Source organism: Rhipicephalus sanguineus, chromosome 1 (assembly GCF_013339695.2).
Source record: "Rhipicephalus sanguineus isolate Rsan-2018 chromosome 1, BIME_Rsan_1.4, whole genome shotgun sequence".
In the NCBI taxonomy this organism is placed as follows: domain Eukaryota; kingdom Metazoa; phylum Arthropoda; class Arachnida; order Ixodida; family Ixodidae; genus Rhipicephalus; species Rhipicephalus sanguineus.
This window is the reverse complement of record NC_051176.1, coordinates 15,491,825-15,517,418: the sequence shown is the minus strand read 5'-3', so window position 1 is coordinate 15,517,418 and position 25,594 is coordinate 15,491,825. Positions and strand designations below refer to the sequence as shown.

The 25,594-nt window shown below is 48.0% G+C and overlaps 1 protein-coding gene across 8 annotated transcripts in view; it reads left to right on the top strand.

Annotated features, from left to right (window-relative positions):
• LOC119389576 (mitoguardin) overlaps positions 1–25,594 on the top strand; it is a 500,148-nt gene that overhangs the window by 275,723 nt on the left and 198,831 nt on the right. For all 8 annotated transcript variants that reach the window (XM_049413597.1, XM_037656926.2, XM_037656941.2 and 5 more), the window contains 2 exons: positions 13,731–13,817; positions 16,271–16,369. In XM_049413597.1, the coding sequence (XP_049269554.1) occupies positions 13,731–13,817; positions 16,271–16,369 (186 nt within the window). The remainder of the gene's footprint in view (positions 1–13,730; positions 13,818–16,270; positions 16,370–25,594) is intronic.

The following is a 25,594-nucleotide window of genomic DNA, read 5'->3' as shown; positions in this document are numbered from 1 at the left end:
TCTTCGGCAATGGTCCGCGAGATGTCTGGCAGCCCCGACAGCACTGACAGCTGCACGGTGTTCCCTGAAACGGTCATTTAAGCAACGACCCGTCTGACCAATGTAGAGCTTATTGCATGACAGTGGAATCATGTAGACCACTGCAGCGGAGCATTCTACGAAGTGCGTGGCATGCTTTTTTACACAGGCGCGAACACCCTCCGTGGCATTCACCATGCGGCACACCCTGAAGAGTTTTTTCGGCGCTGTAAAAACTACTGAAATGCCGCACTTCAGTGCTGCCTTTATGAGACGGTGCTATACTTTGTGCATGTATGGCACTGGTACATGACGCACCTGACTGCACTGCTCACTGAGCCCCGTGCTTGGTCGAGCATGCTTCATCTCGGAAATGATGCTTTCCGCTACAAATACTATGGTGCCGTCAGGGAACCCCGCGCTTCGCAGTCTACTAACCTGGTGCATAACACTCCAGGCCACTTGGTGCTCACAGGCTTTCTGCAGGGCGGCTCGAAGGCAATTCACTGCTATTCCCCTTTTGACTGTCTTCGAGTGGGCCGAATTATAGTTGAGGATGGGTTTCTTACTTTGGGGGCAATATGCCCAGCAGCGTTTACATTCAATAAACCTAATGCGGAGATCGAGGAATTGCAAGCACCCGTTGTTGTGTAGGGCAGGAGCGTGGCGTAACCCGCGGCGGGCTAGCGGAGAGGCCGAACGACGGGAGGGCGCGTAAAGTGACGACACATAGACCAAGCTTCGGTGAGACTGACGGGGGACTGCTCTTCTGCGTTTATTGCAGGTGGTTTGAAGGAGGGGAAAAAGGCTATTGGTCAGCAAGGCACGGGTCACATGACCGGCATGGCCATGCCGGATTGGTGGTAGCAAAGAGGCATGGAAGAGAACCAGCTCCACCCAGTAGCATGAATAGAGACCCACACTGCACTGGTGTTTTAGCATGTCACCAGGGGTCGCACGAGACAATATCGTCCCGCCCTGGGAGGAATTGCATCCTTATACAACCCTTGAAATACAACTATGTTGTACATCAGCAAACACTAAAAAAAATCACATTAGAGTTCCGACTGAGATGAGACCTGCAATAACGCAGAAGTTCAGTCCTAGGAGTACATATCACAACCTATGATACAGAAAAGAAAATTCAGTTCACCGACACCTAACACAAGTGCCAGCTTGCACTGTTCACTGAACATTCACACGCGCATTAGAGCTGTAGGCTGGGGCTTATGCGTCCGCTGTGGGCGACGTGACCCAGGCCCTGCAGGAAGTCTTTGCGTGTGGTGGCTGTCGGGAGCGGACTTCGAAGACCTGTCCCCATTTCTTCCAGAATAACTTGGCGGATCGCGGCTGCTGTGAGCCGATTTTGAAGACCCATTCGCATCACTTCCCTCTCCCGTTTTGGAAATTGGTGCATTCACTGTAGGTGAGGAGGAATACCGAGGACTTTCCTCCTGAAATAACAGAGAGCTGAGCTAGTTGGTAAGTGTTCATTCTGAAAAGACAGGGCGTGGAAACAAGGACACAAGAAAAAAGTCAGGACACCACAAACGCCGCCTAACAACTGAAGAGACGCAGAACGGCTGAAAAGAAAGAAGGCACGAAAACTTATCTGCGCATGCCCATGCAACAGGCGAACCTATCAATCCGGCACGCGTGGCAGTCTACGTGGAAGAGAACTGTTAAGGCATTTGATTTCATGTTTACTGCAAGTTAATCGACGGTTGGCTCACGCAAGACAAGAAGTGGACCGATATTTGTTTCGTAAAACGCAACAACAAATTCACTGATTGCCGTACGAGTGTGGTGTATAAGGTCCCTTTCAGCTGCGGCCGCTTCTACGTAGGACAAACGGGCCGATGCATTAACCAGAGATTGTTGGAACATAAGAGATTGCTAACTGGAGGCTCACCTTCTAATCTATCTTTACATTGTCGAGATTGTAAGTGCACGCCAAAATTCAGTGAATGCGCAGTGTTGTACTGTCATAGAAATGAAGAAACGCGTTTCGCAAGACAGGTGGAGCGCCTTAGGGATTCGAGGTTCCCGGAGCGCCACTTGGCCTTCCTTGGAGAAAGGCTTTACCAGAAAATGAAGAAGGAAATGAAAGGGTCAAAAAAGCGTTCGGTAAACGACAGCGGTCCTCTTGTTTGTATTCCGTACCTGCACCGGGTGTCTCATCGTTTGAAAAAAGTAGGGGCCAGGTATGGGTGTAATGTTGTTTTTTCAGGTGGAAGGAAGCTTGGCCAGCTTTGCCCGGCGGTGCATAAGAAGTTACAGAGGCAAGGTCGGGAGAACAAAGGGTGCGACGTCAAGCACCGAGAAAAGTTAGTTGACTGTGGTAGGAAAGTGGTGTACAACATACCTTTGTCCTGTGGGAAAAACTATGTCGGGCAGACAGAGCGCTGCCTAAATAATAGGTTATTTGACCACAGAGCCTCTTTGAATGGGCCACCATGTTCGAACCTTTCGCTTCATTGTAGGGACTGCGGCTGCGCGCCCAGGCTGACGGAAGCAAGTGTGCTGGCAAGATTTAACGGGAAGACGGAGCGAGAAATTGAGGAAGCGTTCTGTATCTACAGATGTGGTGAGGCATGTGTCGCGAGGCCATCGATAGTGTTGCACCCTATCGAAATAGATTACTTGAGTGCTAGTCACTAAAACTCGTTTTTATTCTTTCATCACGTGTCTTGTTCATTGTGTATATATGTGTGAATGTTCTTCAATAAATTTCAGTTGATAGTCTGCGCTGTGTATGTTACCACTTCACTTTGTCCGTGTTATTTTGCGCTAAGTTTAATAATGGAATATTACCAACTCGCCCAGCAAAACGTCCTTCTGAAGAAACGCGCCTGATGATTGAAGCATGGCATATCGAGAATAGTGGTAGCTCATGTGTGAGCCAACCGTCGATTAACTTGCATAAAGATGAAATCAAACGCCTTAACAGTTATCTTCCACGTAGACCGCCATGCGTGCCGGATTGATAGGTTCGCCTGTTGCATGGGCATACGCAGATAAGTTTTCGTGCCTTCTTTCTTTACAGCCGTTGTGCGTCTCTTCAGTTGGTAGTCTGCGTTTGTGGTGTCCTGACTTTTTTCTTGTGTCCTTGTTTGCACGCCCTGTCTTTTTAGAGTGAATTTCCTCCTGAAGTCCCAACGGGTGATACTGGGTCGCAGGCAATTGAAGCTGCGCTTCAGCAGATGTACAGTCGCACTGGACAGCAGGGCCACCACGAATGGCCTCCGCAGACAACATCTGGTAGTTGATGTGCAGCCTTGAATGCGGCCATCGCCCACGGCCGTCGTCGTCCTGGAGCCGGCGCAGCTCGCTGGCACCCTGCTGCCATAGCGCCAGAGGCAGCCAACGCAGCTTGGCAGACACTGGCACAATGTGCTGCCGCCTCTTGGCCCAGCCAGGCAGGCGCTCGAACCCCGGAGGTACACCTGCAGGAAGCTGCGAGGAAACTGGTGTAGCCAGACGACACGTCAACGTTGCGCCGTCGATCAGGAGTCCCAACTGCTGGATGCGTCGAGCCCCAGCAGTGAAGTGCCGTGTGCTGTCACGTAGAAGCTGACAAAGGCGCGCTTGCACTTGGTGCTGCAAGTCCATCTGGAAATAACCCAGGACTGGTATGCGGTGCTTCAAAAAATTTTTCAAGTGTAACTGACGCTCGCAGCAGGCTGATGCTTCGAAGCAAAAAGCGCGTCGAAGTCCCTTTTCGTCATCAACGATGCTGTGGCTCCGGTGTCCACTAACAATGCCATGTGGCTATGTCCGACGACGACGACAGGGATGCGCAAGTCCCTTGGGCTAGTCGGCGCAGCTTGCACGGATAGGACTGTGGCAGTGCCGGAGTCAGCATCTTGAATGGGGGTAACTTCCCAGTGATTCCACTCCTGCACCAACTGCGCCAAAGTGCGCCAAATTGTATTTACTGCGCCAGCCTGATAATATCGACGAAAATTGCGCCAAACTGCGCCAAAGTCTCGGGTTTGGGGGCGTCTATCACCGGCAATCGCACCGCCGGCGCGTCAGAACGTGCAGCTCGATCTTGGGGCTGCCAATAAAGTCGCAACCATGGACCAAGAATTATTCCGTTGAATAAATAGCGCTCGCGCGTGCGTTCCGAGTAAGCCACGATGCCATGCACGGTGCTGACGCAGCTTCTGTCCTGCAAGTCAGCTCGACAGCAAAACGCGCTCTCCGCAGAGGCTCGTGACGTCTAGGCCTATCGGTAGCGAGAAAGTGCGACGGCGATTCATCGGCGGACGTCGTCTGTTCCAGAAACGCTGCTGATAGCTCGTTTCAAGCGTCGCACGGCACGTAAGGAAAGCAATGTTCAGTAATAACTACATGCGTGCCACCAAAATGTCTGTCACTTCTGTTTCCAGACATCGCGGAATGAAATATGGGATCGCTTGCAGTAGATATATGGGACAATATTGAATTTTCCTTGCTTTGCGTTTATGGAAGAGCACGCGAACGGTGGAAACGCGTTGACACTTTTCCTCAGATATACTTTATCCATGGATCTTCATTGCTGTGGATACCGGCACACACCGGACTGAGCACCCCAAACGAAGCGGCTCACCGCGTTGCTCGAGGCCTCATTCACCGAGCATCACCGGAGGAAGAAGAGCCCCCGCAGGGTACGGCAAACGTCTGGGCGTGGGAGGATCGTATGACCAGGTTTCACGATATCACGACACACTACCAGTTACAGAGACGCGTATACCCATCCCCTCACGATAGGCTAAACAGGACGCAAGCGGTACACTACAGACAATTACAAACAGATTTGTACAGAAACCCCAGACTCGTGCACGCCATGTATCCAGATATTTACACTACAAACAGACGCAGCTCGTGTGGCGAGGTTGCCACGCTTAGCTACATGTTGTGGGAGTGTCAGGGCCTAATAGACAAATCGAATAGTGCCGATTCATCCGTCTTCTTCCACCGCCAGCCTCCGCTCGCGCTAGAAGACCGCACTGCTCAGCTCGAACCTGACAGCACAACTCTGGGCCGTCCAGCGTGCCGAGGAAGCCGCTTCGAGACAAGGTCTCGAAACCGCGTTCACTGTGGGTGCCCAGACCCACTAAAAAGACGCCGGACTCAAATCTCATTGCTTTGACAATAAAGTTTCTGTTCCTTCATCCAGAAGAGCTTTTTCGTAATTCCTTCCGCCAGGACGTCCGAGTTTGTAATCACTCTGTGGTAAATACCCCCTAAAAGGCCCTGCTTTTTCGAGCTCACGTGCTAGGGTTCTCATTCGAATTTTTTGCTTTTTTTTTTAATGTCATCTCATTAGTAAAAGCATATCTCCTGGTCGGAGCAGCTGCAAATGCGCAGCTGTCAGTAGCGGGCCCGTCGCTGACGGCCCACAGTGAAGCGGCTACGCCATGTTACACGTCCGCCCCTCGCTTTCGGGAGTCAATAGCTAACCGTTAAAAAGAAAACTCAGTTTCGCTTAAGGGCGAAGCAATCAATGCGATACCAAAAAATTTTATTGTGAAACGAAGTAACGCTCTAACTCTTTTGGATCCTCAACAAAACGCTGGTTTAAGGGAATATGGCCGCTCCAGGAACCGAAGGGTTTTCTTGCTCCGAGTTCTCTAAACGCGAAGTAAGCATTGAGAGCACAAAAAGTTTACGAGCCGTCTCCTGATACCTCGAGATAGTGCGCGCGCAAGCGACTGCGCCCTTCGAACGATGCGTTCCCCCCCCCCCCTCCGCTCCCCTGGCGTCCCTTCATGCTCCTTACGAAAGACGGGTGAGGCGTTTCCTCTCTGTTTGATGAGCAGTCGACGGCAGGCCCGCACGCGGGAAGATGTTATCTCATGCGCTGTCCGTGTGACGGAGACAGACGGCTGGCTAGTTTAATCTCCGCTTCAGCCGCGTTCGTCGCCAGCGCTCGCGAGCTTTTACCCGCGGCTAGAATGCGCGTGGTGATGTTATTAATTTGGACTTTATACGGAAAATTACGGCGACGGCAAAAATCCGCCGAGAGTGACCATATAATTGCTATACTCGCAGACAACTTTTCTTCGCAATGAAGGGAAGGCTAGAGAGCCAAACTACGCGTGTGCTGCCGCTGAAGAATATAATCCCACAATCGCGTTTGTGTTTTCTGCGTGAGATAAAAAACAACAACATTACTTTATTTTCTACGGGACGCTCTTTGAAAAGAGGGTCAGCAGGCACCAGGAAGATATTTATATTTGTTTTACTTTATGGAGTTGCATTTCGCGTTTTTGGGCGCGTGAAAACGTTGCACCTTTTACGTGCACCTCACAGTCAAAATGGCATCTTCGTCTTCAGGTGAGCGATCGTCACCCTCCAGCTTTTCCGATGACTCGCCGAATAAGCTTGCGACGAATTTCACTAACAAATGGCTGTCTAAGTCTGTGACGGCCGCTCGAATAATCAAACGGCCGTCACAAGAGATAGGGAAGGTTCACAAACCAAAACTAAGTTCGAAAAGCGCGCCGAACCGGACTACTTCGCAGAGCAGTACATGTGCAGTAGCTCTGCCCCCGCAGCCTTTGCTGCATTGCCAAGAAAAGTTGTCGGCGAGTATATCAAAACAAAAAATTTTTAAAAAGTTGAGGAGCCATTTCACTCTGTGAAGTGGATGATAAGCGAAGTTTCGTGAATGCACAGAGGGTGACATGGTGGAGGACAGTTTGGTATGAAGGCTAGGCTGTTAACGTTCAATACGCAATATTAATGCGAAAGCCTTAGATGATTTATCAAACACGAAAATTGACCGTCGGCGGCGTCAATCGATTGATGCTAAAAACAATCATCATGTGATGGCGTGATCACACGTCATAGATCGTTAAAACTTGTGACGTCATCATGGCGTCATATATCGTGATGTCACGTGATGACGCCATCACATGTCATCGTCACTTTACACTGCTTCCGTGATCGATGTGCCGATCATGGAGCTAGCGCAAAACCAGGTGAGGTGTAGAAAGCTTGCAGAGAGGGAGCGGGAGGATCAACCCGTCGATCGAGAAGAAAAAGAACCTGGCTTTCGCCTTGGGGTTGTCTTAGGGGAATGCATCAGGGACAGTGTGGCTCTTTGGCATTGAGCACTGCTGTACATCACGGCGTTTGTCTACCATGTCTGCTGATAACCACATAAATGTATTTAGAGTGTTATTTCGTAAAGTGCAATTTTCTTGACCCGGTATTCTGTTTATTTGCTAGTGTCGAAAATAATCGCCGAAGAGGTTAATCCAGAACACTAAACTGCATGAGCCCTTAATTTTTCATTAGCGAGTGAAATATGGAGTTCTCCTGAGCATAGGTGTGCGCAGGGTTCCCCATCGGGGGGGGAGGGGGGGGAAGGGGGGCGAAGGTTCATCGCAGTGCCCCTCCCTACTAAGTCAATGTATGGGGCAGATTTTGTGTCCCCCCCCCCCCTCTTAGGTGACTAGAAGGGTCAATGTACGGGGCAGATTCTGCGCCCCTACCCCCTCTTAGGTGATTAGGGGGGGCGGCCGGCCCCCTGCCCCCCCTGTGCGCACGCCTATGCTTCTGAGATGATTTTTTTCATGAGATTTGCAATGAATAGAAATATTTCTAGCCTTCATAAGAGCCCTATAATAATATTCAGGTGCTTGAATGTTAATGCAATATGCTTCTGTAGTGCACTCCAGGATGTAAAATTCGCTGCTCCAGAGTGCTCCCAGATGCAAAATTATCTGCTCCAAAGTGCTCCAAGATGAAAATTTTGCTGCTCCAAAGTGCTCCAAAACGGAAATTTTGCTGCTCCAAAAATTGCTCCAAATCAGAAGTCCTCGGTAGCATCACTGACTTCCTGTACCGATGGTCGTCGCTTACGGCAGACTGCCGCGAAATGCCCTTTGATACGGCAAAATTGGCAAGTTTTCTTTTTGGGCGGACAATTTCTTGACGTCGCCAAATGCCCTAACTTGCCGCAGCGAAAACAGGGGCCGACTTGAGGCTTGGGCACAAGCTGTTGCACTTGCTGGCAGCGAACGCAGTCTTGTACACCCGCCGTTGAGCCCGCACAGCCATCTTGGATGCGGCCGCCCGACTTGGGGGGGAAGCCGCCGCTATGTTGAGTCACATGCGGGGCAAGCGATGCAGCCGACCCGCCATTTTGAGCCGCTGCGACGCACTGGATGCTGCCGCCGTAACCGGAGTGCGAGCCAAGTAGCCGCTCATTTTCTCCGAACGCCGCGTTGGCTTTGTTGAGCGCCTCCAGGTCGCGTCCAACTTCTTCAGCCTTTTGCAGCGTAAGGGCTTCCCCGTAGGACAGAAGTTTGGCCCGTACATGTGCGTTAGCGACCCCATGAATTATCTGGTCACGCATTCTGTCGTCGTAGGCAGCTCCGAACTTGCATCACAGGGCCTTTTGTTTGAGCGCGGTGATGAAGTCGCGAAACGTTTCGCCGGGCAGTTGTTTGCGGCCCGTGAACAGGTGCCGCTCGGCTAGTACGTTCGGTGTCTCGGCGAAAAGCCCGGCCAGGAATAGTAGCAACGTGTCGTACTCCGTCGTGGCCGCTTCTGTATTCAGCACGATGCCCGAGTCCGACGCGTTCGATGTAGTGGCCGTGTGCGTAGCATTTGGGACGCCTTGTGCTTCGAGCTGCTCCTGCGCTGCGAAGTATTTGTGTTGTCCCTTGATGCCGAGCGCGCAGAGGAGCGCTGACACACGTCGCTTATCTTCCCAGCCACCTCCACCGACTGCCTTCAGGTGAACCTGGAAAATTTTTCTCAGTAAGTGCCATGGAATGGGCGACTTGCCGGGAACGTTGAGGAACGGAGGGAGGTTCGCAAAGAGGGCAGCCATGCGTGCAGGTAGCAGGAGGCCTTAGCCGAATTGAAGTGGTGTCGTTCAGTAGCCGGAGCAGCGATAAAGGAATTTCAGGCCGACGCCATGGTAGCATGCAGGAAGCCAAAGCACCGATGCGCAGCAGAAACTGACTCGTAGCGTAATGTCACGTGCGTCGTGCTCTTCCTGGCGTCGCCTGTGGAACCGGGTTCAGTACCTCGTTGCCATGTGTTGTGTAGGGCAGGAGCGCAGCGTAACCCGCGTCGGGCCGGCGGAGAGGCCGAGCGACGGGAGGGCACATAAAGTGATGACGCGTAGGCCAAGCTTCGGCGTGACTGACGGGAGACTGCTCTTCCGCGTTTATTGCAGGTGGTTTTAAGGAGGGGGAAGAAGGCTATCGGCCAGCGAGGCATGGGTCACATGACCGGCATGGCCACGCCGGATTGGTGGTAGCAAAGAGGCATGGTAGGGACCCAGCTCCACCCAGTAGCATGAATAGAGTCCCCCACCGCACTGGTGTTTTAGCACGTCACCAAGGGTCGCGCGACACTGGTATCTCATGTGTGAAACTTAGCCCGCATGAATTTGCTTGAAAGCTTCCAGAACACTATTCACAGCAACATCCTTTGCATCATTAGCCACGCCTTTCATAAAAATCAGGAAATCATCGACATATCTAAAAAAATTTGCAGCACAAGTCTTGTCAACACACGCGTTCACTTTCTTGTCAAAATTGGATAAAAACAAATCACTTAAAATTGGCATGATGTGTGAGCCGATACAAACACTGTCCCTTTGAATGAATGCATCACCGTTAAAATGAACAAGTGTAGATGATAGGTAAAATCTGAGCAATTCCAGAATATTGTCAATGGAAATCCCCGAAATGTTCTGAAAGGCAACAGGACCAAAATCTTCTATGGGATTTCTAACCACAATTAATAGTTCATCCTGTGGAATAGATTAGAATAGATCTTCTACATTTACCGAAAAGGCAAAGACACACTCCCCCATTTTTTCATGCTCTGACATATACTGGGTGACCGAATTTGAATTAGGTGCAAGAAAGGGATCATCAGTATCCAAAACATTGAGTTGCTTTTGAAGGAACTTCAGAAGCTCACCCTGCCAACAGTCCTTTTCCATCACAATCGACCTTAGTGGCATCCCTTCTTTGTGTGTCTTCGCAGAGAAGAGGCTTGAAGGGACTGTCTACCGTCCTTCATTGCTTTTCTGTTTTGTACTGCAATCGAAAGCATACAGTCTGAAGTGCCAAACCTTGCAGCAGTTTCTGTGGAAAGTGCGTAGAAATTTTTAAAACAGAATTTTTCGATCTGCGTTCGGTCTTCCTCTGTTGGTGTGAAACATGCCCACAACACTGGTTGGGTGCGATGATGACTGTAGTGCCGGTAAAAATTAAAACTGAAAGCACATGTGATTTCTATAGGATTACTTTATTTCCGCTGAACACTAATGTAATGAATGTAACAGTCGTTTTCAGTGCGCTAGCAGTTAAGTGAAGCCTTATTACAAGATTACAGAGCACTTGTTTTGCTGTAATCACAGTCTATGCGTTTATTTTAGCACTGCTGCCACAATCCAAGCCAAGTTGATTCATCAAAAAGAGACGATAAATGCACGCCTTCACAGCTCAGCGCATGTGAGACATCCTAACAACAATACAGCGGCACGGTACGACCAGCGCGGAGGCCCGCATGGCATAGCGCATGAGTTGAAGCAGATGAAATCGAAGGCGGTGCCGCAAGCAGCGCCACGGGCACCTTTCTGGACGCGTGAGAAAAAAAAAAGAGGAAAAAGATTACTCTCTGACTCAACCGAAAGCGGCCTCAAGGGTGTAAGATACAATGTCAACCTATACATGTTTCTTTTTAAGCAAAATGAGTCGACATGCGAGGATTTCTTGTTCTACCAGTAGATTGAACCACATCGCTGTTGGGTGGCGCTAGCGGTCATCCTTTCATGATTTTCAACAGTAAATTAAAAATACAATTCCTTTTTTATGGGACAAAAGCATGCTCGTTGCCACCGATGTGACGAACGATCTTTTCTTTCTTACCACAATCAAAAAAATTTTTCAGAGCGGTAGACAGTTCCTTTAGCTTGTCATTTTTTGTCACAGATAGGCACTCTCTAAGTCTTTCAAGATCCATGTCCTTGCACAACGCTAAGGCTTTCTTCTTCAGCTGTGCTGAAGGGCATTTGGAAAGAACGAAGTTCTTATCTACTGCTGCTCTTGCTTTTTCACGATATACAGAATTGGGTAGCACTACAAATCCGCCTTCCTTGTCCGAGACAAGCAAGGCAAGGTCATTTGCTTTTAGGTATTGAACCGAATTCCTCAACGCATTTTCAGGCACCCGATCATAGCGACACTTTGAGGGCAAGCAATCCACACCCTCCGATATACATCCATTCTGTTCGTCATCACAAGCACAGCAAGCAATGCTCCTTACAAGGCCTATCAAAGATACTGGCGTGACATTAGGCTCATTGCTAAATTTTGGCCCGCATTTTAACACATTGTGATCTTTGGTAGGAACGGAGCACTCAGAAGTGGTTACGGGCGCAGCAGCTGCAGCGGCTTTCCTGTTGCATTTTTTCCAAGCATTCAGTGACGGAACACACTTTTGCCAGAGAAAGTTGGAAAAGTTGGCAGCCTCACGGGTTCTCCTCCGGAACACGGCTTCCCAGTTGCGGCGTCCAGTCACTTGAGACTCGGTGAGGACACGGCGGCAAAGCTGGAAGTGGCGGTCTGGGCGCCAAAGTTCTGACCGTTTGAGGGAGCACCGTGCAGCTGTCAGTGCTGTCGTGGCTGCTGGACATCTCGTGGACCATTGCCGAAGATGTATGTGTACTGCGCAGTTTAACTGCACCTGTGTGCTCAGGCGGTTGAGAGGGCAAGCAGACAGAGAAATTTTCGAGGCTTTTTGCATCAGAAAAGCGGGTGATCGGTGTGTGAGTGCACTGTCACTGGCTCTCAGCAGTAAAGAATGCATATACTGCTTAGAAAGAAATCTGCGCACGTGACTGTTTGGCTAGGTGTGGCACGTGTGGGTTGCGTAAGCATGGGAAGTGTTAAAGTTAGTGATGTTTTGGGGGGCGTGCTTGAGTGATATTTTGCGTGTTGCGCATCCTCCTGCGCAGCTTGCATTTTCATGTTTTTCTGTGAATTAATGCTCAGTTGAAGTTTGCGCTCCGTCCTATCTGTCGTCTCTACCTTGTCTGTGGTTTTTATTGCGCTATTGAGTCATGTCTGCAGTGAATCGAAATATTTCTAGCTCTTCATGAGAGCCCCAGAAGAATTATTCAGGTGCTTGAATGTTAATGCAGTTTGCTTCTCTAGTGCATTCCAGGATGTAAAATTATCTGCTCCAAAGTGCTCCAAGATAGAAATTTTTGCTGCTCCAAAGTGCTTCCAAATGGAACTTTTGCTGCTCCAAAAATTGCTCCAAATCAGAAGTCCTCGGTAGCATCACTGGTTTAAGAGCTCGTTATAATGGGTTATATGCTCTAAGTAAAGTAAATTTTAAAACGTAACATGTCTTACAGGCTATCACTTGCATTCCACCGAAAGTCAAATCCTGCTACTATTCAAAGTTGCTTCCACTTCCTTTGAACCAAAAAGAGTAACATTTGCACATGCCTTGTTTCAACTTCAAAAGACATTGTGCAGGTTATTTGGGTCATGACAAATATGCTCATTTTTCTTTACAATATGTGATATCTAATATTCGAATTCGATTCGAAATTATTCGACCAGATCACTATTTGCTTCGAACATAAAATGTACTATTCGCACAAGCCTAGTTGACTTCATTGTGTTGTGTGTAACAGGCAGAAAGGGACATGCACCTTACAGCTCAGACTGCATTTTTAATGTTATGTTACAGCAGCTGTGGTGCTTGGCTGCTGGCTCGAAAGATGCGGGTTCAATCCCAGCCGTGGTGGTTGCATTTTCAGTGGAGGCGAAAATCCTAAAGAACCCCAGGGGTTCTAAATTTCTGCAGCTCTCCACTGTGGCATACTTCACAATCATATCATATGGTTTTGGCATGTCAAGCTCAAGAATTGATGACCAAGAAACCCTCTGTAGCAGCAAGCTTTTGTTTTGCATGGTCCACTTTGGTGGTTCAGCGCAGCGTAAACACACTTGTGTTCCACAACTGCCTCCTTCTGCATCATACCTGTTACGTATAGAAGCCCCACAAGTGTGTTGAAACTTTTTAGGCAGACTGACTTTTCTCTCACAGGTACCCCGCCACGGTGGTCTAGTGGTTATGGCGCTCGACTGCTGACCCGAAGGTCGCGGGATCGAATCCCGGCCGTGGCGGCTGCATTTTCGATGGAGGCGAAGATGTTTGAGGCCTGTGTACTTGGATTGAGGTGCACGTTGAAGAACCCCACGTGGTAGAAATTTCCGGAGCCCTCCACTACGGCGTCTCTCATAATCATATCGTGGTTTTGGGACGTTAAACCCCAGATAATATTATTATTATTGTATCACAGGTTCCCACTCTGGCAGCCACATTCCTTTAGGAATGGAATGCATTCATGTTGTATTGCTTCTTGGTCTATGGAAACCCTCTGGAAACATTATTATGGCATTGGGTGCCATGGTAACAAGGGCCTGTGGCTTCAGCGTGAGCGTTATTCTTATGCTTTGTTTCCAAATTCTTAATTAAGCTATTAAACTTTCCTAAATGTTGTTGCATCTGCAATGCAGAATTTAAATTACATATTTGTGAAGCTGCAAAGCCATTTCGGAACAGAGCTTAGGCAAGCTGTCAACAATTCTTGCCACTTTCGTGGGTTTCATCTAGCAAGCTTTTCTTGGTAGTAATGCAGCAGCTGAGTGGAATGTCCTCTTTCTGCACAGCGCCTTACCAATCAGCCAGATGTTCTCCAGTGGCTCATAGAAGCAGCCAATCACGTTCTCGGTGGCTTCATGCTGTGTGCTGGAAAAGTAAGTGCTCAAAGAGGTTGTGTATTGGCTAGAATGCTGGCAAGTGCATTGCAAAGAACCATTCTATTAACGGGGTTGAAAATTCAAACCATGTGAGGTGATTTAACTAATTTTGTGCCACTGTTTAACTGTGGAGAACATTTGTAATGGACTCATGCTATTCTTACCAAACAAATGATTGCCACCATCTTGAAATTGAAGTGTAGTGAAACAGTAGAAGCATTGCAAAATGTTTCGCAGGCTGAGCCTGTTAAAAAAAATGTTATACTTTGGAGTAGACTAGCCTGGCAGCAAATGGCATGTAAACAACAGGTGATGCAACTGTGGTTGCCAGATCCAGGCATCAACTTTTCTTAAAGCTTTGAATCAAGGAAAGAAGATGACCTTTAAGGGCTCGTTTTTCTTTGCTAGACAATATTAATGAGACAGTAATGCCAAGGAAAGTATAGGGGGTGTTATTTATAATGGTTATGATATAAATGTGAAGAAAGCAAAGTGGACGAAAAGATAACTTGCTGCCGGCAGGGACCGAACCTGCGACCTTCAAATAACGCGTCCGATGTTCTACCACTGAGCTACGGTGGCGGTCATCCTCCCGTCCACTTTATGGGGTGTATATGTGCATTTAAACCTAGGAGTGTTAGTTAGCGCCAATCGCAGCTATGGCGGCGAGTGTGGAACATTCTTTTTTGTGCCTGTTGGTGTCACGTAGCACGTGACCTTTTTTTACGAGCTGACAGCTGATCAATAATCCGTCGCGTACTACCTGAAGGCATCAAGTCTGCCAGAACGAGACCCTCGCTATGAATGAACGAAAGGTGACTTTTAAGGGCTCGTTTTTCTTTGCTAAAAACGAGCCCTTAAAAGTCATCTTCTTTCCTTCATTCATAGCGAGGGTCTCGTTCTGGCAGACTTGATGCCTTCAGGTAGTACGCGAGGGATTATTGATCAGCTGCCAGCTCGTAAGAAAAGGTCGCATGCTATGTGACGGCAGCAGGCAGAAAAAGAGTGTTCCACACTCGCCATCATGGCTACTAGCAGTAGTGACTAACACTCCTAGGTTTAAATGCACATATACACCCCATAAAGTGGACGGGAGGATGACCGCCGTAGCTCAGTGGTAGAGCATCGGACACGTTATTCAAAGGTTGCAGGTTCGGTCTCTGCCAGCGGCAAGTTATCTTTTCATCCACTTTGCTTTCTTCACATTTATATTCTAATTACTACAAATAACACCCCCTATCCTTTCCTTGGCATTGTTGTCTGTTAGTTCTCATTAATACTGTGTGTAGCTTTGAATCAAGAAATGCAGCTGCATGCACTATTCTCTCGCGCTGGACTATGTCACAGTTATTCTGGCCAAGATTTTAACGGTTTGGCTAGCAGCCAGCTACACTGAAAGGTTGTCTCGGAAAACGAGGCATTTTGCACTCACTCTCTGGTCCCACTAATCTGAACATTTATTTCATGCCATCAAGGGAACATTTAGCTTGGTACACTTGTCATGTGACAAACTTTTGAGAAACAAAATGGGGCTGACAGAATACCATGACTATTACAGTAGAACCTCATTATACATTTTGAAAAAAAAGAAACGAAAAGACACAGCAAAAGCCGTACTATCCGAGAAAACGAATAGTGAACCACTGATGCAGATAATTTTTACTGCATGAAGTTTTAGAGGAGTAGTTTTACTGACAGGTGTAACTGCAGTAAATGCTGGCTTACTCGCCAAAGCATGTTCTAAAGCAGCCAAAGAACAGAGTTCACTGGTTGTCGAAAGGCTGGCAGCACCACCGTGTCCCTTGCTTCGATATTTAGACAGCTGGATCACGTAAAAACAAAAACATGTCACTACAAAGTGTGCATTAAAATTTCTCGGCTTTTCCAAACCACGTGGGCCACATTGTGTTTAGCCACCCTGAACCCAACAGGGCTAGTTGGGGATTGCCAAGAGGGGCATTTGTCTTGCATTGAGGATGACAGCTAGAGCATTCCTGGCTAGAGAGCTTGTGTGCAGCTGTGACTTTTTGTGGGGCTTTTACTAGTGCTAGGAAAGGTCCTGCTGTTGGGTGAGGCTTTCTTTCCTGGTGCTAGGGAACCTTCATTAGAGAGTGCCAAGTTTGTATCCAGCCACCTTTCCCAACCGTGATGGAAGCCTCTCCTTGTGAAAGTACAACACCCTGCACGAGCCCTGTGCAGCCTGTGTTTACATGATACAATGCCCACTTCAGAGCTCGAGTCACACCAGTTTGTGAAACTCCCTTCATGGACTCGGATAATCCACAATTTGAACGTGTTAATTGGCAAAACATGTGGCTGTTTGCTGATTGTCAATCTGTGGACAAAAAGCCTGCCTGATTTCTCGTTGGCAGCATATTGCCACATGGAAGAAGGATTCATGAGAGGCACGGCCTTTTTATTTACAAAGGACTCGTCATGCTTGGGTGCAGGACCCGAAGGATGCCCTGCACGCCTACCGTGAGCTGGTTGCCTACCTGCTGGACAGCAGCCACTACGACCAAATTACAAAGGAACTGCGCTACAAAGGGGTCAGTGAGAGCATGCCCTCGACAAGAGGCTACTTTGTCAGCCACCTTCGTTCTCACTGGCTAGTTTAGACCAGTACATTTGAGGCAGTAACGGCTCGATTATTTGCAGTAATTGTGACATGTTCAACAACTAAATGGTCTAGACGTCCTAGGCAAGCTTTTTACGGTAATAACGATGTGGGTAAAAAGATCCTGTGTTGATGTGAAATTTGAGCAAAAGAGTGCAGTGGTATGCACTAATTGTTGTCTTTTAAGTTCTTAAAATATGAGGTTCACTTATTGCATAAATTGTACAAGCACTTTAACAGCTTACCATTCGGCTGCTATGTGCTGCATGCTGAATTATTGTTGAACCTCTTGGTAATCACTTGCGAAAAGGAGAAGGGCCCGAATTTCGTTAGAGAGCCATATAAATTTCATGGTGCAAAAGATGGCATAGTCGAAGGTGTTTTTAATTGCGGTGTTCAAAGTAATGAGCAAACACTAGTGGGAGCAGAGTGTACGACGTCCGCATTACCTCCAATTGTGCTACGGTGGTGGCTGTTACCACTCACACATTTTTGGCTGTGTGGGGATTCAATTTCTGTGGCGAATCTAAGGCTTATTGAACCACTGCTCAGAGGGTTGCGTAGTGTGAGCCTAGTGGACAATAGAAAGTGATAGGCACTTTTCTAGATAAACCATTAAAGGCAAATCAACCTTTAACAATACTGGGTTTAACATAATATGAGGAACCACATCATTCAAGGTAAGCTCGGGCTACGACGACAGACGTGAAGCCATTTTGCTGATGCATACGGATGAGGTAGATGATCTGTAGAGGTGAAGATGAGTCGGTCATGTGCTGCACTCGTTTCACCTTGGCTTCATGAGAGTATTATGAAATACAGTGAGTATATGAAAAAACCTTTCATGAGTGTTCGGCAGTATGGGTCGACACAGTGGGAAACAAGGACAGGCCTCAGGCAGCTGAGTGTTGCTAGAGCCAATTTAGAGGTATGTGCAATACAGTTAAACCTGCCTATAATGAACCTCCATACAACGAATTCCTAAATATTACAAAATTTTTCTATTCCCCGCCGTTACTACATAGAAGCACATGTATTTGCGACCTCTATGTAACGAAGTGGCAGTGGGAGACACCCTTGATACAGTCAGACCCACTTATAACGATCTATCGGTTATAATGACCATATTTCAGTGCACTTACGATTTTCCTATGTTACCTATTGAAACTGTGTCCACATACAGTGAACATTTTTCAAAGCCTCCTACTTTTACAACGAACACTGCAGACACGGTACGGTAAAAATATGGCGCATACAAAGCAAAAAAAAAAAAAGTTAAAACAGGCCTTCTAAAGCATGAGAGGCGCGCGCCCCGTTGCAGTTTACTTGCGACGAAGATTGCGGACGCACTCACTTTTGAGGCCTTTCTTCAGTGGCTGAATGGCATTCATATGGCAACGCTTGCTGACGCCGTTCTCTGCAGCTACTACCGTCTAGGTTGAACCAAAACAATGCATTGGGATGCAAGAAGCGATAACTTTTCGTCGCATAAAAGTGCACTGCACCCCTCAACTCGTGGAAGCCACGATGTGCCGCAAAATGTATTCTGTCTTCTCGGCAACGACAGATATCGCTCGCTCAATGATTACGACTTCCGCACGATTGCGGCGATGCCCTCACGGATAAGCATCAGAAAAAAAATTACACCATCTCCCGCTAAAGGGGACCATGAGGCGATGCGAAGCCGGAGCACTTGCACGATCGCGTTCCGTTGGCGTTCGTTGGGCATGCTACCGACCTCGCGTCGTGGAACGCGAAGAGGGACGCTACGCGCGTCGTATCTTCCATCTAACCTGGCAGTTAATTCTCACAGGGCGAGCGGGGAACGCGGTCGACAGGCGGGCGAGAGGGGGGCAGTGCAGGAGAGGAGGGAGAAGGGGAGGGGACGCGCATGCGCTCGAGCTCATCGCGGCGTTGCGCAGGAGAGAATTTCGGCATGTCTAGCCCGCGTTTCAGAGGAAGAGTGGAAAGGGGGAGGGGAGAGGGGTATGGGAGAGGGAAAGTGGAGAGGGGAAGGGGAGAGGGTGAGTGGAGAGGAGGTGTGTGGAGAGGGTATGCGTATGCGCAGTAAGGGTGGTCACGCCGCACATCACCACCACCACCACCACCGCCACCGGATTGAGCTCCGCCTTAAGATACTTCGCATCTAAAAGAAGGCGAGGTGGCGGCCGACGATGACCGTGCCATTTTATGACTTATCGCCGACGACCTTATCATAGTCATCTGTAGCTATCTGCTTGGCTGTGCGTGCGGCGTGAACTGCTGATTGAGACCGCTTTCAAGTGCGCATCGCTTTGTAGAAACGAAAGTAGCTCGCTCGTATTGATGGGCGCGGGCACCGAGAAACGTTGATGCACTATCGGGCACCGAGAAACATCGGTGACTGTACCAGGGGATGAAACTTCGCGATTTTTCTGTCCTGTGACCGCAGCGATCCTAATGTTTGGGAGCTGTACTACCTGCGAGCATAAATGAACGTTGTTGTTCCATTTTATATTTATTACCAGGTTACTCATTAACTCCGGTGTTTTTATTACGCAAGTGAACCTAAAGGTTGCAGTTCGAGATTCCACAGAGGCATATATACCCTTCAGGAGAGTTTGCCGATTCTTTCATCTCTCCGCGCTCCGCCCCAGCGCCGCCCTCTTAAACCCTCTCTCTGGCGGAGCCGCGACGGTCTCGCTCGCGTATTCATGGCAACTGCTCCTCGCATATTTGTCGCGTGCGATGGGCTGTTTTTGCGCGGTTGGCTGCTCAAACAGCAGCGCGCAGGGTTTCCGCCTTTTTAGGCTTCCCAAGGAAAAGAAGCGACGACGCCCTTGGATTAGAAACATCAGACGCAGCAAATGGACCACGACCGACTGCTCAGTGTTGGGCGAGGTACGTACTTGAGTATTTCGCTTGAATATTGCTGCTATTGTAAAACAGCGTAACGTTAACACAGACTTATTATTTGTTGGGCAATGGGGCCCTTTCAGGCGCACAAACTTCAAAAATCATTTTGTTACGCTGAAAAAAGGAGTTTTATGGTTCCCGTTTCGAACGCTTGGGCAGATTGCAATTTTGCAGCGATCACGCTGTAAATGTCAAGCGTGATGTGTTGCGTATACATAATTTATAGCACATTCTGAGCACGAGCTTGGGATGTTACCGTACGTGAAGTTGTGAGGGGAAGATTTATTTCGATGTCGCGGGTTAGTGCCGCCGCACGTCAGCTGCGGCGGTTATCTGGCATGTGCTGTAAGTTATGTGGTCTGTGTTTCTGTGACTGTCAGCCTATGGTGTCATTTACCGCTGTGTTGCTGCTTGCGTACATGGTACCAATTTCACGCTTAATTCGCGCATGTAAATTAATCCGCGCCTCTGTGCTAAGCGAGTGTGCGTTGCGCTTTTTAGTCATGCACGTATAGTGCACTATGTCTGTGCTCGTGCAGGAAGCTCTTCTACTATAGCAAGGGGCCCTCATGTGCGCGATGAAACTTCGTGATTAGGAAATATATAGCATGAAGAAGTTGAGCAGAAAAATGATTTTCTAAAGTAAACCAACAGGATGTCCGCTATCACAGACCAGCAGAACGAAGTATTGTTTTCAATTAACACTCGCCTTCTAAGGGCCCTGCACCTGCTCTGGCGAAAACCTTAGATGCCTCAGCAAACACGAAAATTGACCGCCGGTGTCCGCGGCGTCAACACGAGGGATGCGGAAAATCATCACGTAATGACGTCACCATACGACCAATGCTTGTGACGTCATGATGACATCGAATAATGTGACTTCACGCGATGACGTCATCACATGACTTCGACGGTTCGCACTGCCTTCATGATCGGCCCACCGATCACAGAGGCTGTGCAAAGTGCTGATGTCATCTGATGGTGTTATCAGATGACGTAACGTAAGCTGATGTCATTGTGACGTCATTGTGACGTCACAAATTCTAGCTATCTGTGACGTCCTAGTAAAGTCATCACATGATTTTTTACTACCTTCAAGATCCGAGGCGTTTCAAGCTTTCTGCACGTCCCCAGGTCTTGCATTGCCTCCGTGATTGGTGGGCCGATGACAGAGTCAACACTTCTTGCGCAAAATTTTCTCAGACAACGGACGAAACAGACACGGACGGGCGCAGACACGGATTGCGCCCGTCCGTGTCTGTTTCGTCCGTTGTCTGAGAAAATTTTGCGCAAGAAGTGTCGATCATGGAGTACCAACTAGCTCGAACCCACACCTTGTTACGATCACAGAGGCTGTGCAATGTCATGTGATGACAATATCAGATGACGTAACGTAATCCGACGTCAGCATGACGTCGTTGACACGTCACAAATTTGAGCTATCTACAACGTCCCGGTGACGTCATCACATGGTTTTTTTGCCTCACTTGTGTTGGCGCCGAAGCCTCGGGACTCCAGTCAGTTCGCGCGTTTCATGAGGAATCTAAGGTGTTCGCCCTAAAAGCAATGTTTTAATGACCATGACATTCAACAGTGCGAATTCTGCTTTGCATGAACACCCCCATACTGTTAAATGCGCGAGCATGGGAGATCCGATTTCTGACTGTAGTGATCTTGCGTACTCGCCGGTACTCCGCTCCCGAAGCAAATAAAGAAATCAATGTTATATAGATAGTACACTCAACAGTTCAACTCCAACTTCGGATCGAGCATCATCACAGGGACGAAAAACTTCTCACGAGATTACTGTGCAGAGAAGCGCCAGCCGAACCGTACTAAACATCTTCAGCGTGAGAAATATTACCAAGCGTCATTATTAGTGAACCTGAGCTTCAAAAAAAATTAATCAGGAACACAAACCAAACTAGACGCATACCCACAGGTCTTCATAGCACAAAAAGTCACCGATGATTACGATACTCCCTCATGCGAATTCGAGCGCAGCTTTGTGTTGAGACGCCAACTGTGTTTGAAGTTCTGGCTATCCGCATTGGAACATTCGTTACATATTGCCACAGAAACTGCCAGTGCTCGAGTGCTACGCACACCACTCTGTGCATTGCACGCATCGCGAACCAAGCGAAACGCTGACATTGACATCCCCGTCACGACAAGCGAGACAGTCGCAGTGCACCCGCCAGCCCTGCATGTGCACGAGCTCCGACCGAAGGGCGAGCACGCATGACGGAGGAAGAAAGCGATGTTAGAGTGGTTATAGAGGCCGGTGGCTCCTGATATCGACAGACTCCGCGTTCACTGTCTTTCGTCTTCGTTCGCTCTATCACTTACGCCGACGACGCCAACGGCGATGCCCGACAACGCAGGAACAGGCGCCAAAGAGCTGCGCTCTAAAAGCACGGCGCGTATCGTAGAACGTCGTGGACTCGAATCGGCGTACACAACTCAGTTTCTCGATTATTTGGACACGTCTATTCTCTCCATATATTTCATTAAACTTGTATAACAATGTGCTTGCACAATTTCGCGTTCGCAATTTGTTTAGCAGCGCTAGATTTCACGAGTGAACAGCGCGTACCTAACCTCAGCCGTGCGCCCGTCACGCGGAAAGACCAAGGTCAATCTAAATAGGTCGCGAAAGTCGGAATGAAAAGTGGTCGGAAACCTATTGTGACAAACATGAACACCCGCGTGACGATTAAAGTGCTACTAGGTGAGCGGGGGACAAATAATGAAAACAAAAAATAATTAAACATTTATTTTCATTAGTTTTAATTTTATTTGTCACGAATTAAATTAGTAGATTACTTTAATCAAACTTTAGTCTTGGGTATGTGGTTGAGTGGCCAATTTTTTTCGTTTATTTTCAGAAACAGCGGGCACATGCAGGTAGTCTGGTAACATGGGCCAACGGTTTTGCGCATTTTCAGATGCAAATGGCGTCGCTCGTTTTTGCGCAGTAGGTTTGTGCCTGTCGTCCGTAGGCGATTTCCTCGCATAAGCGTTGTTTTCTAGTCGTGGTACTTGGCAGAAGGTAATATAGCCCATCGCAGCCATCGGGAACTGTTTCAGTGACTGTGTTTTGCCAGCGCACGGCCGGCGTGCTGTCGCCCTTCGGGACGATGAGTCTGCCACGCTACGCGAAGAAACGCTGCGCTGTCTACGGATGCAAGAGCAACACGTGTGCAAGGTTTGTGTGCACGTTGAATTCTTATGCTACTTCTGATTTGTGTTATATATTTTGGGGTAATATCCTGTTCAACTGCAATATTTCGCCAATAAAATACACCTTATTTATCAAATCTGTCTTTTTCGTCTTCCCGTTATCTTGTAGGCTTCCATTATGGAGCCATCATAGTGATAAGAAAAAGAACGTGAAGCTATAAAAAAAAAAAGTAAGAAGCGGCGTCCTGTCAAAAAATTTCATAATTTCGTGCCCATCGCGTTAAAATGCGACGTCATTTCCGCTTCCGGTTGTGACGTCCTTTTTCTTTTTTTTTTAATTCTGTTTGTCCCCTCCTCACATAGATGGCGACTGTTGCAACAACTAGCCACCGGCTTGACACATGGGCTTCTACGGAAGTTGCGCTACCAGTTTACATATACCAAGCAAAGGCGTGGCGGTGACGTGTACGGCGTTATCGCCGCGACGTCACTGCCCCGCCCATTCGTCAGACTCTCTCCATATACGGCTCTGAGATTGTGAAAATACGAGCGCCACCCGGAGTGGAAAACGCGAACGGCGCCGTCCTATCTCTCACGGCTAAAAAGGGGCGTTTCTTGTCGCGCGCCCATGCATGCTACGGCCTACGGTGTCCCAAAGGCCGCTTTTACCACCGTAAAGTATGTTTCAGCGAAACCCTTGCAAGCTTCAGCGAAACAGACACATGAATGGATTCACACCGTCATCACAAATTGTGCTGTGCTGAGTGGTGTCGAAATTCTTCAAGCCACACCGGCATAAAATTCTTTTGGATCCCGGCAGACGAAAGGTACGGTCTGCATGCTGCTCGTTTTGTTTTTCTACGCTTGCATGGCATATCAGGATGCGGTTGCAGCAGTAGGCAACTAGCCGGGGATGATCGGCTCCAGGTATACCGCACTTCTGTGAAACGGTGTCAGTTCATTGCATCATCATCATCATCATCATCAGCCTGTCTACGCCCACTGCAGGGCAAAGGCCTCTCCCATGTTCCGCCAATCAACCCGGTCCTGTGCTTTCTGTTGCCACGTTATACCTACAAACTTCTTAATCTCATCTACCCACCTAATTTTCTGTCTTCCCCTCACGCGTTTACCCTCTCTTGGAATCCAGTCAGTTACCCTTAATGACCACCGGTTATCCTGCCGACGTTTACCGCAAAGGCGGTAAACCGCAAATTAAACCGCAAAGGCGGTTTAATTCACTCTTGAGCAGGCAGCAGGCATCGCTTCACGACGCAAAAAGGCTTAACTTGTCACTGGAGGGGTTGTTAATACTTTCTAATAAAAAATGCGCAGGAAAAAATAATGGCTTGATCGCTAGGTGTACGTTTTAAGGCTCTCGCCTTAAAACGTACACCGTAAGGCGAGGTGGCGAGAGCAGGGCGAGAGCAGGGGGATGCTACTCCGTATATCTCCCATAGGATGCCTTAATTGACGACGTCAGCTCTGGCAGTGCCAAACGTCCCTTCAGTTACTACCCTGGCGGCTGGGATTCAGAAACTCAAACTGTAGAAATGGCGGCGCACTCAGTATCTGTCGTCATGGCAACATTAACACCAGCCACGCCTCGCACCTCCTCTCCTAGCTCTCTCACGCGCCGTTCTTTTTCTTTATTCTTTTTTTGTGTGCACGGGCTGCACGGTCCCTTCTCCTACTCCTTTTTTTTTTTTATGAACCCGCTCGCCCGTGTGCAGCGCTTTTTTTTTTTTTTTTGCATCCGCTTGTGGGTGCTGCGTCGCGTGTTCATTGCGCATTTGAATATACGCAATTTGCAATCGCGCATTCTGCAAACATTGCAGTCGTGCAGCATGTGCCAGAAAGCAAAAGATTGAATTGCACTCACAGCACAAAATGTCTTTGGTCTCGTTTTATTGTCCTCGTTTCTGAAAATCAACATTTTCATCAAATGTGGTGCGAGACAGGCTCAGGAGATTAACAGAAGTGATTAACATTTTTAACAGGAGATTAACAGGAGATTAACATATATGATCACTAAAACAGCATGAAAGTTCTCGGCAAAGTTAAGAACTTAAAGAACAGTGGAATAAAAAGCTGGACATAATGCTAGGGCACATATTAAAAAACAATTTCTGTACTGACAAAAGTGCAGAAGAGCTTCTGATATATGTGCACAATATTGCGCAAAATTATCATTACTAACAAAATTGAACATTCACTGCAACACACAAAACAATGAAAGCAGTTGAAATACCTAAAAATAGAACAGTAATGTAAAGATAATTTTAAAGATGTCAAAATGAACTCCACATATAACACAACTAATATTGGCGGCACTTTATTGACTACATTTTCAAAAACGTTGATTTTCATATAGCTAGTAATGATGAACACGGAGAAAATGAACGGATGATATCGGAGGATTCATGGCATCTTTTCTTGAAATGTGCCGATTCTGCAATTCTGCAGCTTTTTTCTGGGCACACTGATCAGCTGTGTGGCCTTCTGGAATACTTTAAAGACGCTTCCATCATGAAGAAAACTGACAAGTTCCAATCAGATAAAGAGCGCCGTCAACTCGTGAAAAAGTGAACTCGTTTGTTCGTCTCAGAGCAGTACAAGTTTTCATACATCTACCTAGAGCCTCAGAAACGTTATAGGCGATGGCGAGTAATTAACCGGAGACGAATGCAAAGCACAGACACAAGCACGCGGTTCTGTGAGAGTTGTAAACCTGTAACTATAGTTACGTCGCATGGGCTTCATGTCCGCTGCTTGTTCATATAATGAATTAAAGCAGCATCGTGCCCTTTTCAAATCAGTCATTTTTGAAAACATTAACTGTAGCCCCACTGCAGAGAACAGCTACTCGGTATGGACGTGAATTCAAAGTGACACATTGAAAACCGCGACTCAAAGGGCACGCTCACATGTTGCTCTTTTGGGGGCTGGCACATATATTCGGGGACTTGTTCTGGAAGTATTCGAGCAAGAAAGCACGATGCACGAACAGCGCGAGTCGTAAAACATCGCGTCGCACAAGCATACAGCGAGCGAGCACCATGAAACGGACGAACGACAA